This window comes from Danio rerio, chromosome 4 (genome assembly GCF_052040795.2).
Source record: "Danio rerio strain M-AB ecotype USA chromosome 4, GRCz13ab, whole genome shotgun sequence".
Classification (NCBI taxonomy): Eukaryota; Metazoa; Chordata; class Actinopteri; order Cypriniformes; family Danionidae; genus Danio; species Danio rerio.
In genome coordinates, this window is record NC_141024.2 from 62109088 (window position 1) to 62122526 (window position 13439).

General features: G+C 41.0%; 1 protein-coding gene and 1 long non-coding RNA gene across 2 annotated transcripts in view; one reads left to right on the forward strand and one right to left on the reverse strand.

Moving 5' to 3' along the window:
- LOC137489658 (uncharacterized) overlaps nucleotides 1–2977 on the forward strand; it is a 39522-nt gene extending 36545 nt beyond the window's left edge. The window contains 2 exon segments of the mRNA XM_088650121.1: nucleotides 908–954; nucleotides 1365–2977. Coding sequence (XP_088506247.1) covers nucleotides 908–954; nucleotides 1365–1897 — 580 coding nt within the window. The 3' untranslated portion in view covers nucleotides 1898–2977.
- The window catches only part of LOC148682295 (uncharacterized), a 560329-nt gene that overhangs the window by 50579 nt on the left and 496311 nt on the right, over nucleotides 1–13439 (reverse strand). The gene's annotated exons all lie outside the window — the stretch shown is intronic.

A 13439-nucleotide genomic window follows, 5' to 3' on the forward strand; every position in this document is an offset into this window, starting at 1 on the left:
CTTACTTTGACTCAATACCGGTAATGTGTGTGTAGATCTGGTCCTTACTTTGACTCAATACTGGTAATGTGTGTGTAGACCTGGTCCTTACTTTGACTCAATACCGGTAATGTGTGTGTAGATCCGGTCCTTACTTTGACTCAATACCGGTAATGTGTGTGTAGACCTGGTCCTTACTTTGACTCAATACCGGTAATGTGTGTGTAGATCCGGTCCTTACTTTGACTCAATACTGGTAATGTGTGTGTAGACCTGGTCCTTACTTTGACTCAATACAGGTAATGTGTGTGTAGACCTGGTCCTTACTTTGACTCAATACTGGTAATGTGTGTGTAGATCCGGTCCTTACTTTGACTCAATACCTGTAATGTGTGTGTAGATCTGGTCCCTACTTTGACTCAATACCAGTAATGTGTGTGTAGATCTGGTCCCTACTTTGACTCAATACCGGTAATGTGTATCTGGAACTGGTCCTTACTTTGTCTCAAAACCAGTAAAGTGTGTGTAGAATTGGTCCCCACTTTGTCTAAAAATCGGTTGTGTATGTGGCGGACCCCACTTCTACACAAAACCTGAAATGTCCCCACAAGTGACCACTGTGTCAGGTCTAAAAAAAAATTTGCGGAATATCCAAAATCTGAAGTGATTTTATGAAATAGTTTGTATTTTTGTGTGGCAAACTATTTTTTTTATGTCTCTAACATCATCAGAAAGGGTGGTCCCCATTACGTAACCACCGTGACAGGTGACCCCCACAATGCACAAAAACAAGTATGTGTGTGTGTGTGTGTGTGTGTGTGTGTGTGTGTGTGTGTGTGCGTGCGTGCGTGTACTGACTGAAGGACAATCTGTGTGTGTGTGTGTGCGTGTGTGTACTGACTGAAGGACAATCTGGGTGTGTTTACAGTCTGGATCATGGAGGAGAGACGAGGATTACAGCAGGACCACGCAAATGTAGGACTACACACACACACACACTCTCTCTCAAACACACACACGCATGCACACACTCACACAATCAGACACACACTCACACACACACACACACTCTTACACACTCTCTCAAACACACACACCCATGCATACAATCACACAATTAGACACGCACACACACACTTCCTCTCTCTCTCTCACACACACACACACACACACACACACATACACAGAGCAGTGAACACATGCGTACACACCCTCTCTCTCTTTCATACAATCACACACACACACACACACACACTCTCTCTCTCTCTTTCTTTTTCTCTCTCTCTCTCACACGCGCACACACACACACACACACGCACACACACACACACACACACACACACACACACAGCTGTGGTTGTAAATGTGTGTATTCTTGTGTTCAGATGTCTGTTTCCTCACTCTGGATCCAAACACAGCACACACTCAACTCAAACTGTCTGAGGAGAACAGAGAGGTGAAGAGTGTGAGAGAGAATCAGCCGTATCCTGATCATCCACACAGATTTAATGGTTATCGTCAGGTGTTGTGCAGAGAGAGTGTGTGTGGACGCTGTTACTGGGAGATTGACTGGAGTGGAGATGATGTTGGTGTGTTTATATCAGTGTCATATAAGAGCATCAGGAGGAAGGGAGATGGTGTTGAGTGTTGGTTTGGATTTAATGCTCAGTCCTGGAGTTTGTTCTGCTTTTCCTCCAGTTTCTCATTCATGCACAATAACACACACACTGATCTCCCAGTGAAGCCGCTCAGCAGGAGAATAGGAGTGTTTGTGGATCACAGTGCAGGAACTCTGATCTTCTACAACATCTATAGAGACACAATGAGCCTCATCCACTCAGTCCAGACCACATTCACTGAGCCGCTCTGTGCTGGGTTTGGGCTTTATTATCCTGGATCATCAGTGAAACTGAGCTGAAGACTGACGAGAGATTTACCCAGAATCCTCTGTAGGAGCAGTCAGCAGCAGTGTGTGTTTGTGTGTGTGCGTGTGTGTGTGCGAGAGTCTGTATTTGTGTGTGTGCATGCATGCTTGTGTGTGAGAGAGTATGTGTGCATGACTGTGTGCATGTGAGAGTGTCTGTATTTGTGTGTGTGTGTGAGAGAAAGTCTGTGTTTGTGTCTGTCTGTGTGTGTGTGTGAGAGTGAGCGCGTGCACGTTTGTGTGTGTGCGCATGTGTGTGTGTGTGTGTGTGAGAGAGAGTGTGCACGTTTGTGTGTATGCGCATGTGTGTGTGTGTGTGAGAGAGAGTGTGCACATTTGTGTGTGTGTGTGTGCGTGCATGTGTAGTGTGAGAGTGTCTATGTTTGTGTGTGAGAGTTTGTATTTGTGTTTGTGTGTGTGCACAACAGACAGTGTGTGTGTGTGTCCATATGCATGTGTGTGTGTGATAAAGTCTGTTTGTGTGTGTGTATGTTTGCGTGCGTGCGTGTTTGTATTTGTGTGTGTATGTGTGTGTGTGTGTGTGTGTGCACGACAGACAATGTGTGTGTGTGTCCATGTGCGTGTGTGCGTGCGTGCGTGTGTGTGTGTGTGCGTGTGTGTGCATGTTCACTGCTGTTTACGTGTGTGTGTGTGTGTGTGATAAAGAAAGATAGAGTGTGTGTGTGTGTGTGTGTGTGTGCGTGTGTGTGTGTGTGTGTGTCTCAGTCTTCATCAGTGTCATCATTGATGTTGATGAAGTGTCCTCCAGGATGCTGCTGTGTTCAGATCAGCTCATTCTTGTCTACAGATTGATCTTCTTCATTGTTTCTCTGTTGTTTGAGCACAAATAATAAAAGTCAATGTCAAATCCACTGCTGATATTAGAATGTGATGATGAACATGGAAATGTCTGAATCCTGTCTGAATCTCTGTCAAATCTTGAATCAACTGTAGAGAAATCCAGCAGCTCAATGAATAAAGGAGAAATGAAGTGTGACGTTTGTTTCTGCTCTTCTGATCTTCTTCTTCATGATTTGACTTGAACTGAACAATAAAAACACATTTATTCCAGTATTTATTGATCTGTTCATGTTAGTTGATGACAGTAAAGTTGTTCTCTGTTAGTTCTTGTTGACTCTCAGTGCATTAACTGATGTTCACCAGCACAACTGTAGATTAATAATGCTTCAGTAAATGTCTGATCACTCATTCATCAGGAGTCATTATATATATATGATTAAACGTGTTGTCTTTTATCATGCAAGAACATATACAGTTTTTTTTTTAATAAGTCTTTTATTAAATTGCATTTTGTATTGCCGTTGTGCAGACAGTATAAAATGCCTTGGCTGCAGCAGAGTGTCTCAAGAGGATGTAGGACGGTTAGTACTGCAGCGATGACACAGTAAATCAGCGGGTTATCCATGTCAAGCAGTAGGCAAGTTGTGGTAAGTAAAATGTTTTATAAATAATCACTGGAATGTTCAATGGGTAAAGCAACTAGCATTCGCTCCATGTTAAATGAACACTATTGACAAGTTCAGTTCATATTTTGACTTAAAGAGGAATAAGTTATATTTATTAAAGTTGAAAACAGAATGATTGATCCATGCAAATCAGAGTAAAACCAAACTATATAACTTGAGCTGATCAATAACAGTAATACAAGAATGCACACTAGACCCCAAAATCAGGCCTCTCTTTTCTGGCTCCATATCTTCAAAAGGCAATGTTTGCTTCACATTCTTGGTGCGATTATCTCAGTTATTTTATTCTTATTGTTTTATTCTACTTTCTTTTTAATGAGCAGCTACAAACCTCAGGATTTCTCTGTCCTTTACTGTATCTGCCAGAGCACCGTGTGTTGCTTTTGTCAGTCTATAGGGAGATTTACTGAATCACTAAGCCTGTTGCTGATCACCATCACCTATTTGTGCAGCTACAGTAAGGCTTATGGGGCAATTCATTACTTTTCTGCTCCAGATAAATCAGTAAATGATGCAGATTGGTGTTACGCTGTTTCTTCCTGTTAAATTTCATGCAACACTTTTGTAACATCATTGCTTTTTTCTCATATTACAGATCTGAACAAAAGGGTCAGATGATTAGTCAAAAGACCAACAAGAACAGGAACGCTTGCTTGAAGACATCCAGAGAAACAACCCAAAACCTAATGGAGACCATGTGAGTCAGGGTATCTTCCGTCCAATTCATATCCGTCCTGAAACAAAACAAGAAAAATGAAGAAAGCGGCCGTTTTTCCGTTTTTCATTTGCTCACCAGAATTGAAAAAACAAGATTTTGGCTAAATTTAAATTATTTTAATTTAGGGTAGGAAAACGGATAAACGACTTCAAAATCGATTATACACATGTAGGCGGTGCTGAAACGCCAACTTTCCTTTGATTGGTCAACCAAATCTGAGTTTGTGACGTAACCTTCAAAATAAGAGCCCTCTGTGGACCAGCACGCAGGATTTGAACTATTATTATTATTTAATTATATATTTATAAAATAAGTTTACATATTCTGTCATTTGATCAGTTAGCAGGCTTAGATCAATGAACACATGTTTGACACACGCACTGTAAAGCTGTAAAGTGTAAAAATATTATAGTTATTGCGCATTCGTCTTATTCTTCAGTAGATCTGTAAATGATGTGTTTTATTAACTGATCATTAATAAGGACTAAGCTATTAATAACTGTAATTCTCCAGATGGAAAAGGCTTGATTAAAGGCCTGTCATTTTAAAGATTTTCTACAATTTAAGAAGAATGGGGTATATGCCGAAGCATGCTAATAGGACTTTTAATTTGCCATTATCTGGGTTAAGCGCTTCCGGCGAATTGAATGGCAATGCAAAATCCGGTGCGTTTAAGGTCTGTTTTCTTTAAAAATCAGCGATCTCCACTAGCTGAGTGATATCCGATTTAAGGTGGGTCTCAGATTGTACAAGAAGCACTGCATTAAATTACATTCCCCCACCATATCTTTATAATATGAGCATTTATTTTACCCCAGTATATTCAATGGAGCTTCTGCGCTAGCCTGCCGATTCTGACGGGAGCGTGCGAGTAAACGGCTTTTTGTCTCGTTTTTATTTTAATGACATCACAACATCGATGCTGTATAAGGAACCGTATAAAATGGTAAAAGTTCATAATAACAAGTCACCGGAAGTGGATCAGCATGGGAACAGCACTAGCTCAGCATATACCCTATGAGGTTAAAGAGAACTTACTTCAGAATGGGTGAATTTCTGTGCACATCACGCTCTTTACCAGCGCACTTCCCTTTTTTATTATTTCATGCAACAGTAAATGCATCAAATAAAATGCAAACAGTTGGCAGCACCGAATAGTAGTCTATTTGCAATATGTATATGCAGGGGCCCAACTGCACATTTGCTGATGGGTATCAACTTCAACTTTTACGCGCCCCCCTTCAATCCAACTAAATTTTATAACAGGCAAGTGATAAAATGTGGAAAATATTTCCATCAATAAATTAAAGATATTTTTTCATAAAGTTATCAATATGCTTCAAAAAATGCAGTTTCGCAGTTCTGAACACAACTGAAATAGTATGAAGTAGTAAAAGGTATAATTACATTAAGCATGTTAAGTCACAAAGAAATGCATCTCATACCACCCCAAATTTCTTCTCAATTTAATTTTCCCTCACTAAATGATTATATCACCTTGACTAGCCTTGCTTTTGGACTTTTTGTACTACATTTGTCAAAACAAAATGATAGACATGGGAGTCCTAAAGGGCAAAAGAACATTGCAATTACTTCTCACATGCATACTGTGAAAAGTGTAAGGTCTGTCTTTGCAAGAACAATTGACTGAAACTGCTAAAAGTTAAATAAAAAAGACTGTCAAATGTTTAGTGTAAAAAAAAAAAAAAAACAGAAACAAGCAAAAGTTCTATTTAATTGAAATGTTATAACTTTGTTTGTAGCTAAAATTAAAATAGTTTTGAGCTAAGAAGTTACCAAAAGGCCTGATGAATCAATATGATACATAATAAATTCATAAAAACATGTATATGGTATGAAAAATGGGGGTGGGGGGTGAAATTATTTTTTAATTTATTAAAATACAATATTATACGCATATAAAATGCTAAATAAACATTTTTAACAAATATATATATATGGACCCGCAGTATAACATAATTTAGTCACAAAGAGCAAATGTCAAGTTCACTATTACTGCGACGCACAGACAGCGAGCTCATCTGTTAATCTGAACTACAACACATTATTTATTATGAATTATACGTTTGTGTTGAATTAGTTAATTAGAAACTTTCTTCATTAATCCAGGGTTTTAGAAAGTCTCGAAAGTCTTGTTGTGTTGGAAGACGCATGTGAAATAGGCATTGCAGCTGACCGTATTGTCTAGGCTTATTGCCCTTAAACTTCTTTTAGTTCAGCTCTTAAAAGAGTTGTCTACCTGAGATGTTGCTAGTGCACAGCCAACGATCCTATTGTATTTAATTTAAACCCACTTATTTAAAATACTCAGCGCAGCCTGCCCTGGGCCTATAAATAAAGAAATAAATATTTATATGAGGCCTTCTTTTCATATGTATATTTTTATTATTATCATTCTTACGTTTGTGTGTATTTGATGTTCTTCTGTGTTTTGATGCTCTTGTTAGTGCTTTGAGTTTGAGAAAAGCGCAATATAAATAAAGTGTATTATTTTATTATTATAGCTGAATCAACATCAATAGGATCCCATTCTTATGTGAAACTGTTTGTGCTGCCTGCCATCTTGACCAGGTCTCACTGGAAGAAGAGACAGTACTGTCACAATCTATATTCTGAACGTCTCTTCATGTCCGTTATTATTTACATATTTAATCAATTTCCTCCTCTCTCGCATATGTCCTCCATCAAATCTGACATGTTCTCTAGAACTCTACAGTCTCCACATTAATCATGTTCCTGAACTCCATTAATGTCAGTGTTGAGTTTAGTGGAGTGTGTCCTCACCTCAGTCTAGTTCACATCACTTCCTCCTCTCTGTTTCTCACATGCATGTTTATTTGTCTCCACTAATATTTTAATGTTATATAAATGTCGTCTCTTATCTTCATCCTAAACTCCTCATCATTCTGTCTTAATATTTCCCTTGATAATAGATTTGTTTCAGCTTTTCCTCCATCATCTGTCTTCCTCCTCTTCATCGTCTCCTGTGCAGATTGATCAGCAGTCTGATGTCCATGTGTTCCTCTATGTGCAGGTCTCCAGCAGAACTCGACCGTCACTCTTTCTGATATGGACCATACAGAAGTGTGAACAGCTCATGTGTTAAAGCTCCTCTAGATGACCTGCGGCTGATTAAAGATGTTCAACTGATGCTGAGTCTGAACACATCTGCCCCAGGGTGAGCGCTGGGAGGGCAAAATAAAAGTAAAGGAGGTTACATTTAATATATTTACATTTATGCTTATAAGATTTCTGATAAGGTGACGCAGTGGTACAGTAGGTAGTGTTGTCGCCTAACAGCAAGAAGCTCGCTGATTCGAGCCTCAGCTGGGTCAGTTGGCGTTTCTGTGTGTTCTCCTTGCGTTTGCATGGGTTTCCTCTGGGTGCTCTGGTTACCCACACAGTGTGCAGTACAGGTGAATTGGGTAGGCTAAATTTTCCATAGTTTATGAGTGCGTAAAAATGTGCTGGATAAGTTGGCGGTTCATTCCGCTGTGGCGACCCCAGATTAATAAAGGGACTAAGCCGAACAGAAAATGAATGAATGAATAATAAAAATATATTCCAGTTTCATTAGATCTCTGAGTCGACTGCACATTTCTTGAATTTCTAAACTGAATTGAAATTGGGTGTCAGCTGATGTGTGCTGGACATTTTCCTCGCTCCACTTCAGAAAGCCGCCACTAAACCCTGAACCAGAACTGTTGGTTGCAGTTTGTTGCCATTATAAAGCTCAGAACTGTCAGTGTTTAAAGCTCATCGTATTAATCTAACAGAAAACGTAAATAAACTTTCATAAATAACATTTTCATAAAATAAATACATTATAAACACATTAAACTTAAAGAGCATGGAGTAATGTTTCAGAAGGAAGAGCACACTGCTGACTCCGCTTATTTTGATGGGCTTCATGCTGAAGGAGTTCAATCGACATACACATTAAACTGCATCTGGACACATATTAGCTGGACAGAAAGCACCAAGGCCTTAAATAAAAACTAATAAAATCTTCTTTCAGGGGAAGCTTGCTTGTACAAAAAAGTGTAGAATGATGCTGAGACGTCAAGAAAAGTCACAGAAGAGCTGAAGCCAACTGAGCAGAACACAGAACTGGGGGGTCAAGGCCATTGCTCTCACAGACAGAGCCCTTCATGTACTGTATGTCAACAGAAGTGCCGGCCGCTTGTGCTTTCACTTCAATTAATAGTTGTTTATTTCTCTCAGTCCTGGAAGTCCTGCTTCAAGTTTGTGGCGTTCTGTTCAGTTTTATCTGTGAGGACAGAAGTAAGACAGGTACTCAGTCTTCTAGCACATTGTGTTTGATCTAGACTGGCTCATCACTAATGCCTGAAGCACATCTGACTCCATGTGTTTCTGAAAGGGTTCAAATAAATTCAACCCAATGCAGAAAACATTTACACAGGGATGTAGCCCAGATCAGTGAGGCCTGCTGGCCATGTTAGTGGATGTAAACTAAACACTGCATTTGTCCCAGCCCTCGCCTCTTGGATTTCTTGAAGCAGTAAGTGAATGAGGTTATAAGAGATTCACATGTGATTTAACAGTCAGAGGAATGATTGTGGAACTGTGGAGCATTATTTACACATGCATAAATGTGTGGTGGGAAAGAAGAAGAACTGGGAGAACTTTCAACATTTCTGTCACAAACCAAAGCTATCTGTCATGTCACCGAGGCACTTCTCTGAAATTGCATGTAGAAACAAATTAATCAAATACACACAGTGTCTAATTTTTTTTTTCAGTATTACAACCATTTATTCGAGTTCTTTTCTTGTGATAAATAGAAATAAAATAAAAATTAATATTTTTTCATAAAAAAACAGGCTACAAACTCCACACAGAAATGCCAGCGGACCCAGCCGGGACTCATACCAGCAACCTTTTTGCTTTGAGGTGACAGTCTGAGCCACTGTGCTGCCCCAGTGCAGTTATTAATAACCTCCAGAAGTTTTAGTTTGATTTTGTAATAATAATGCACGTTTACATTTATTGTAATATGTATGTTAATATTTATTCACAATGTAATTTATTGTTATGTTATTTATAATAACGTTAAATGTCATAAGAATGGTATAATTTATTATAATATTATAATAAATAATTTTAATAATGTTAAAATATAAATAATGCAAATTTATTTATAATGTTTTTAATAGTTTATTTTTATAATGAGAAGTCTCAAAGTTTGTCTTTGTGACGTGGTACTATGCCTCTGTCAACTGAGTAAATTTAGGCGGACAAATATGGACATTGATTCCGGTCAGAGAATCAGGCAACAAAGAAGTAATCCTCTTCAAACTTCTTTAATAACAATTATTAAGCAGTCAGTGCCATCAAACTTTCCTTCAAGTATGTTGTGGTCTATAGAACAGATGAGGAATACAGTATAAATATAATGTATCTTTACACATTCACTTCAATGAGAAATCACACCATATATACAATGATTAAACAGTTAAAATAAAGGAACAAATATATATGTTATAACAAACTAATTAGTTAAATGGCAGTAAAAGGCAATAGGCGGAATGACGGAGCATATATTGCACACTGTATTCTCTCGCGGCTAGCGTGATCGGCGCGATCGTTGTTATATATAACAAACAGTCTCTTATATGAAAGGTGTAAATGTTCACTCAGTGATTGTCACATTATTACTCACATTTGGTGCATGAACGCACAACATGTCGGAAGAAAAGGAGCGCATTGGGATCTGGCCTGGCATCCGAGTATGGGAAGTTGCACCGCTAATAACAGTCCATGTGAAACTCGCTGAATATTTTCGGTTCCTAGTGGGCTTTCTGACATAGCCACCCCCAATTATCGATAAAGATAATTGTAACCCTTAAGAAAGGCCATCTTTGGTTTCTGTGTCTTTATCCTTCATTTCCAGAATTTGAATGAGTTTTACAACAGGCCTCAGATACGACTTATCCTTGACTTGGACTTTGGCAGTTCGAATCCTCCCGTCCGCCCCTGCATAGGTCTCCGTAACAGTTCCCACAGGCCACAGCGCACGCGGTAGTTGATTATCTATTAGTAGTACAACTTGGCCGACTACCAGCCCTTTGCCATCTGTTCTCCATTTTTCCCTGCCCTGTAGTTCTGGTAAGTAGCGATGGACAAATGCGGCCCAGAATTGGTCAGCCAGTACTTGACTGTGTCGCCAACTGCGTTTACCCAGCATCTCATTAGAGTCATAAAGGACTTGGGACAAGGAGGCATCATGACGTCCCATTAGTATCATATTTGGGGTTACAGGATCTGGGTCAGCAATGTCAGATGAGACGTAGCCCAAGGGTTTGGAATTTAGTATGCCCTCCACCTCCACTAGTAAGGTTTGTAGGAAAGACTCTGGTACACATTGTTCCCGAAGAATGACTTGCAAAGCAGCCTTAACCGATTTTACTTCTCGCTCCCAGGTTCCACCAAAGTGAGGTGCGTTTGGTGGGTAAAATCGAAACTGAATCTGCTGTTGAGCTAGCAGTGTCTGAAGCTTTGAGGCCATTTGCTTAAATGAGTCTCTTAACTCGTGGTCCCCTCCTACAAAATTAGTCCCATTATCACAGAGTATTTCAGCAGGCTTCTGACAGAAATGCTGGTGTTTGCGCACAGCTTCACGACCTCTAAGCACCCAATATCGACGCCTTAGCTCTGCTAGTACTCGTTTCGCACCAGGGTGATGGAGTTGTTGATATATGTCTTGGATCAGTAACTTTGTGACTTGATGGTGAGAGTCTAGAACGATCGGGTGAATGGTATCAAATGACAGGGTTTCAGCACGACGAAGACGTCCACCCACTCTTATCAACTCAGCATCTTTGTCGAAAACGGCTATCTGTCGGAATGGGCTGTCCAGCTTTCAGGGCTCTAAATTCCTCTGGGAACGAATCAAGCTGAGCATGCGCTAAGAGAAGCTTTCCCGCCTGTATATACTTTGAGGCATCGTTTGTAGTTTCAGCGTCAGCCGCCCCATCACATGACATGACAGTTGCTTGAAGAAGTTCCTTCCAAGTTCTGAACTAACTGAGGTCTGCTGGTACTGGGCTTGGGGTAACACTAATGGCTGCAATGAACGATGCTCGTTTGACTTCATTCAAATCAGGCTCAGACTTTGTGCTGGGTGTCACTGGCCATACTTCCTGTGGTTGAGTCAAGAATGATGGTCCATATCTCCACTGGTGAGGGCCTGCTATTTCTTCTAAAGTAAGCCCCCTGGTAATGTGGTCGGCGGGGTTTCTGTTGGAGTCAACATACCTCCACCTGGAAACATCTGTCAGTGTCTGAATTTCAGCTACTCTCGACCCTACAAACACTTTGTACCGGCAAGATTCTGACTTTAGCCAATGCAGCACAGTAGTTGAGTCGGTCCAATGTGTAACTTGGTGTATGGGGATAGTAAGCTCAGCTTGTATGACCTTTGACATCTGAGCGCCAGAGTGTGCAGCACACATTTGCGAGGAGCCATTTTAGAGCGAGCTAGGACAAAGGATACATGGACCTTCTCCTCATTCCGGATTTGAAGATACGCCACCGAGCCATATGCCCTTTCTGAGGCGTCACAGAATACATGTAACTCTAATGGTGGAGGGAGTATCTGACATTGCAGGAGCGTATGGTCTGGCGAATTGTACTTTAGTGATATGGGAGAGTTCTGCAACCCATGTGGACCATTTATCACGCAAGTATAAGGGTTCGATAGGGTCATCCCAGCTTAGGTTTTGTTTCCAGAGATCCTGAATCAAGGTTTTAGCCCTAGTGGTAAAGGGTATAATAAAGCCCAGGGGGTCAAACTGACTAGCCAGGGTTTTGTACAGGTTCCTCATTGTTGGCTGGATGAGTTCGGCTATGCGGTTTTTATAACCAAGGGTGTCATCAATACAGTTCCATTGCAAGCCAAGGGTGAGTTCCTGCAGGTAAGAGCTACTCTGGGACAACCAGCACTCGCTACTAGCCGATATAGCCTCTGATGGAAGATGCTTCAGGACAGAAGGTACGTTGCACGCCCACTGTCAGATTTCAAAGCCTCCCTTTAACAGTGACTCTCGTAGGCCATCAATTATAGCTTTGGCTTCATCTTGATTGGGGGTACTGTGTAGGCAGTTGTCGACGTAAAATGAGGTCTCCACAATATCAGCTAGGTCTGGCCTACTTTCTCTGTTTTTCTGGGAATGGCACTGAAGGGTATAAATGGCACAGCACGGGCTGCATGTTGTGCCAAATGGAACAACCTGCCATTCGTAAATGTCCGGAACTGCCTCCCTATTCATGTTCCTCCAGATGAATCGCAGCACAGGCCGGTCCCCAGGTAACAGACGCACTTGGTGAAACATGCCTTTGATATTCCCACTCACTGCAACGGCATGCTGTCGGAACCTCAATATCACCCCCAACAGAGATGGTCCTAGCATTGGCCCAGGAAGAAGTTGTTCATTTAGACTTTGGCCATTATACTGGAAGAAGCAGTTAAAAACGATACGATCTTTTCCATTATGATGCACCAGGTGCTGTGGAATAAACCATGACTCTGTGGAGTTGTTTGCCTCTTGTGGTGTTATCTTTGTGATGTAACATGCTGACTCAAGCTTTTGGATCTCAGAACAGTAAACCTGTGCCTGCTCAGGATTGTTGGCTAATTTTCTTTCAAGGTTTCTGGTCTGGGCAATACAGCTTCAATGCCTGTATGGAGCAAAGTGATGGGGGTACGTCTTTGCAGTGGAGTAGCGTAACGCTGTATCCCATTTATGTCTACTCTGACAGTAGTAGTCTGTAAGAGGTTATGACATTGTTTGTCTTGCTGTGATCTTGTTATCAGCTTTTCATTGTATGGCAATGTGTCAATTTGCCACAAGCGCTCCACATGCTGAGACAGCTCTTCACGTGATGGGGCTGTCATAATATGTAGGCATTGTTGCAGGCCTTTGGGGGGCTGAATTGGACTCATTGGTCCCTGAAGTACCCAACCAAGCTTGGTACGTATAGCAACGGGGCCACCATCTGGTCCCCTCCGTACTGGCAGTGTTGGCGTCAGGAGGTGTGGCAGGTCAGAGCCGATGAAGAGTAACGGCTTGGTATGATTTCTGGAGTGCTGCAACAGGGTAGTTATGCTCAGCAAGACATAGACCAGGGGCAAAAAAGGCATTGCGTGTGACATACCTCTCTGATGTCTTGGCAAATGGAGAGACCTCAAAGGTGACTTTGGACCCATCAAAGTTAGTATGGTTTCGCTTGATTGTCTGCAGAGAAAGCACTTCTGGAGCTCCACTAAGCCCAAGCTGTAGAACTACTT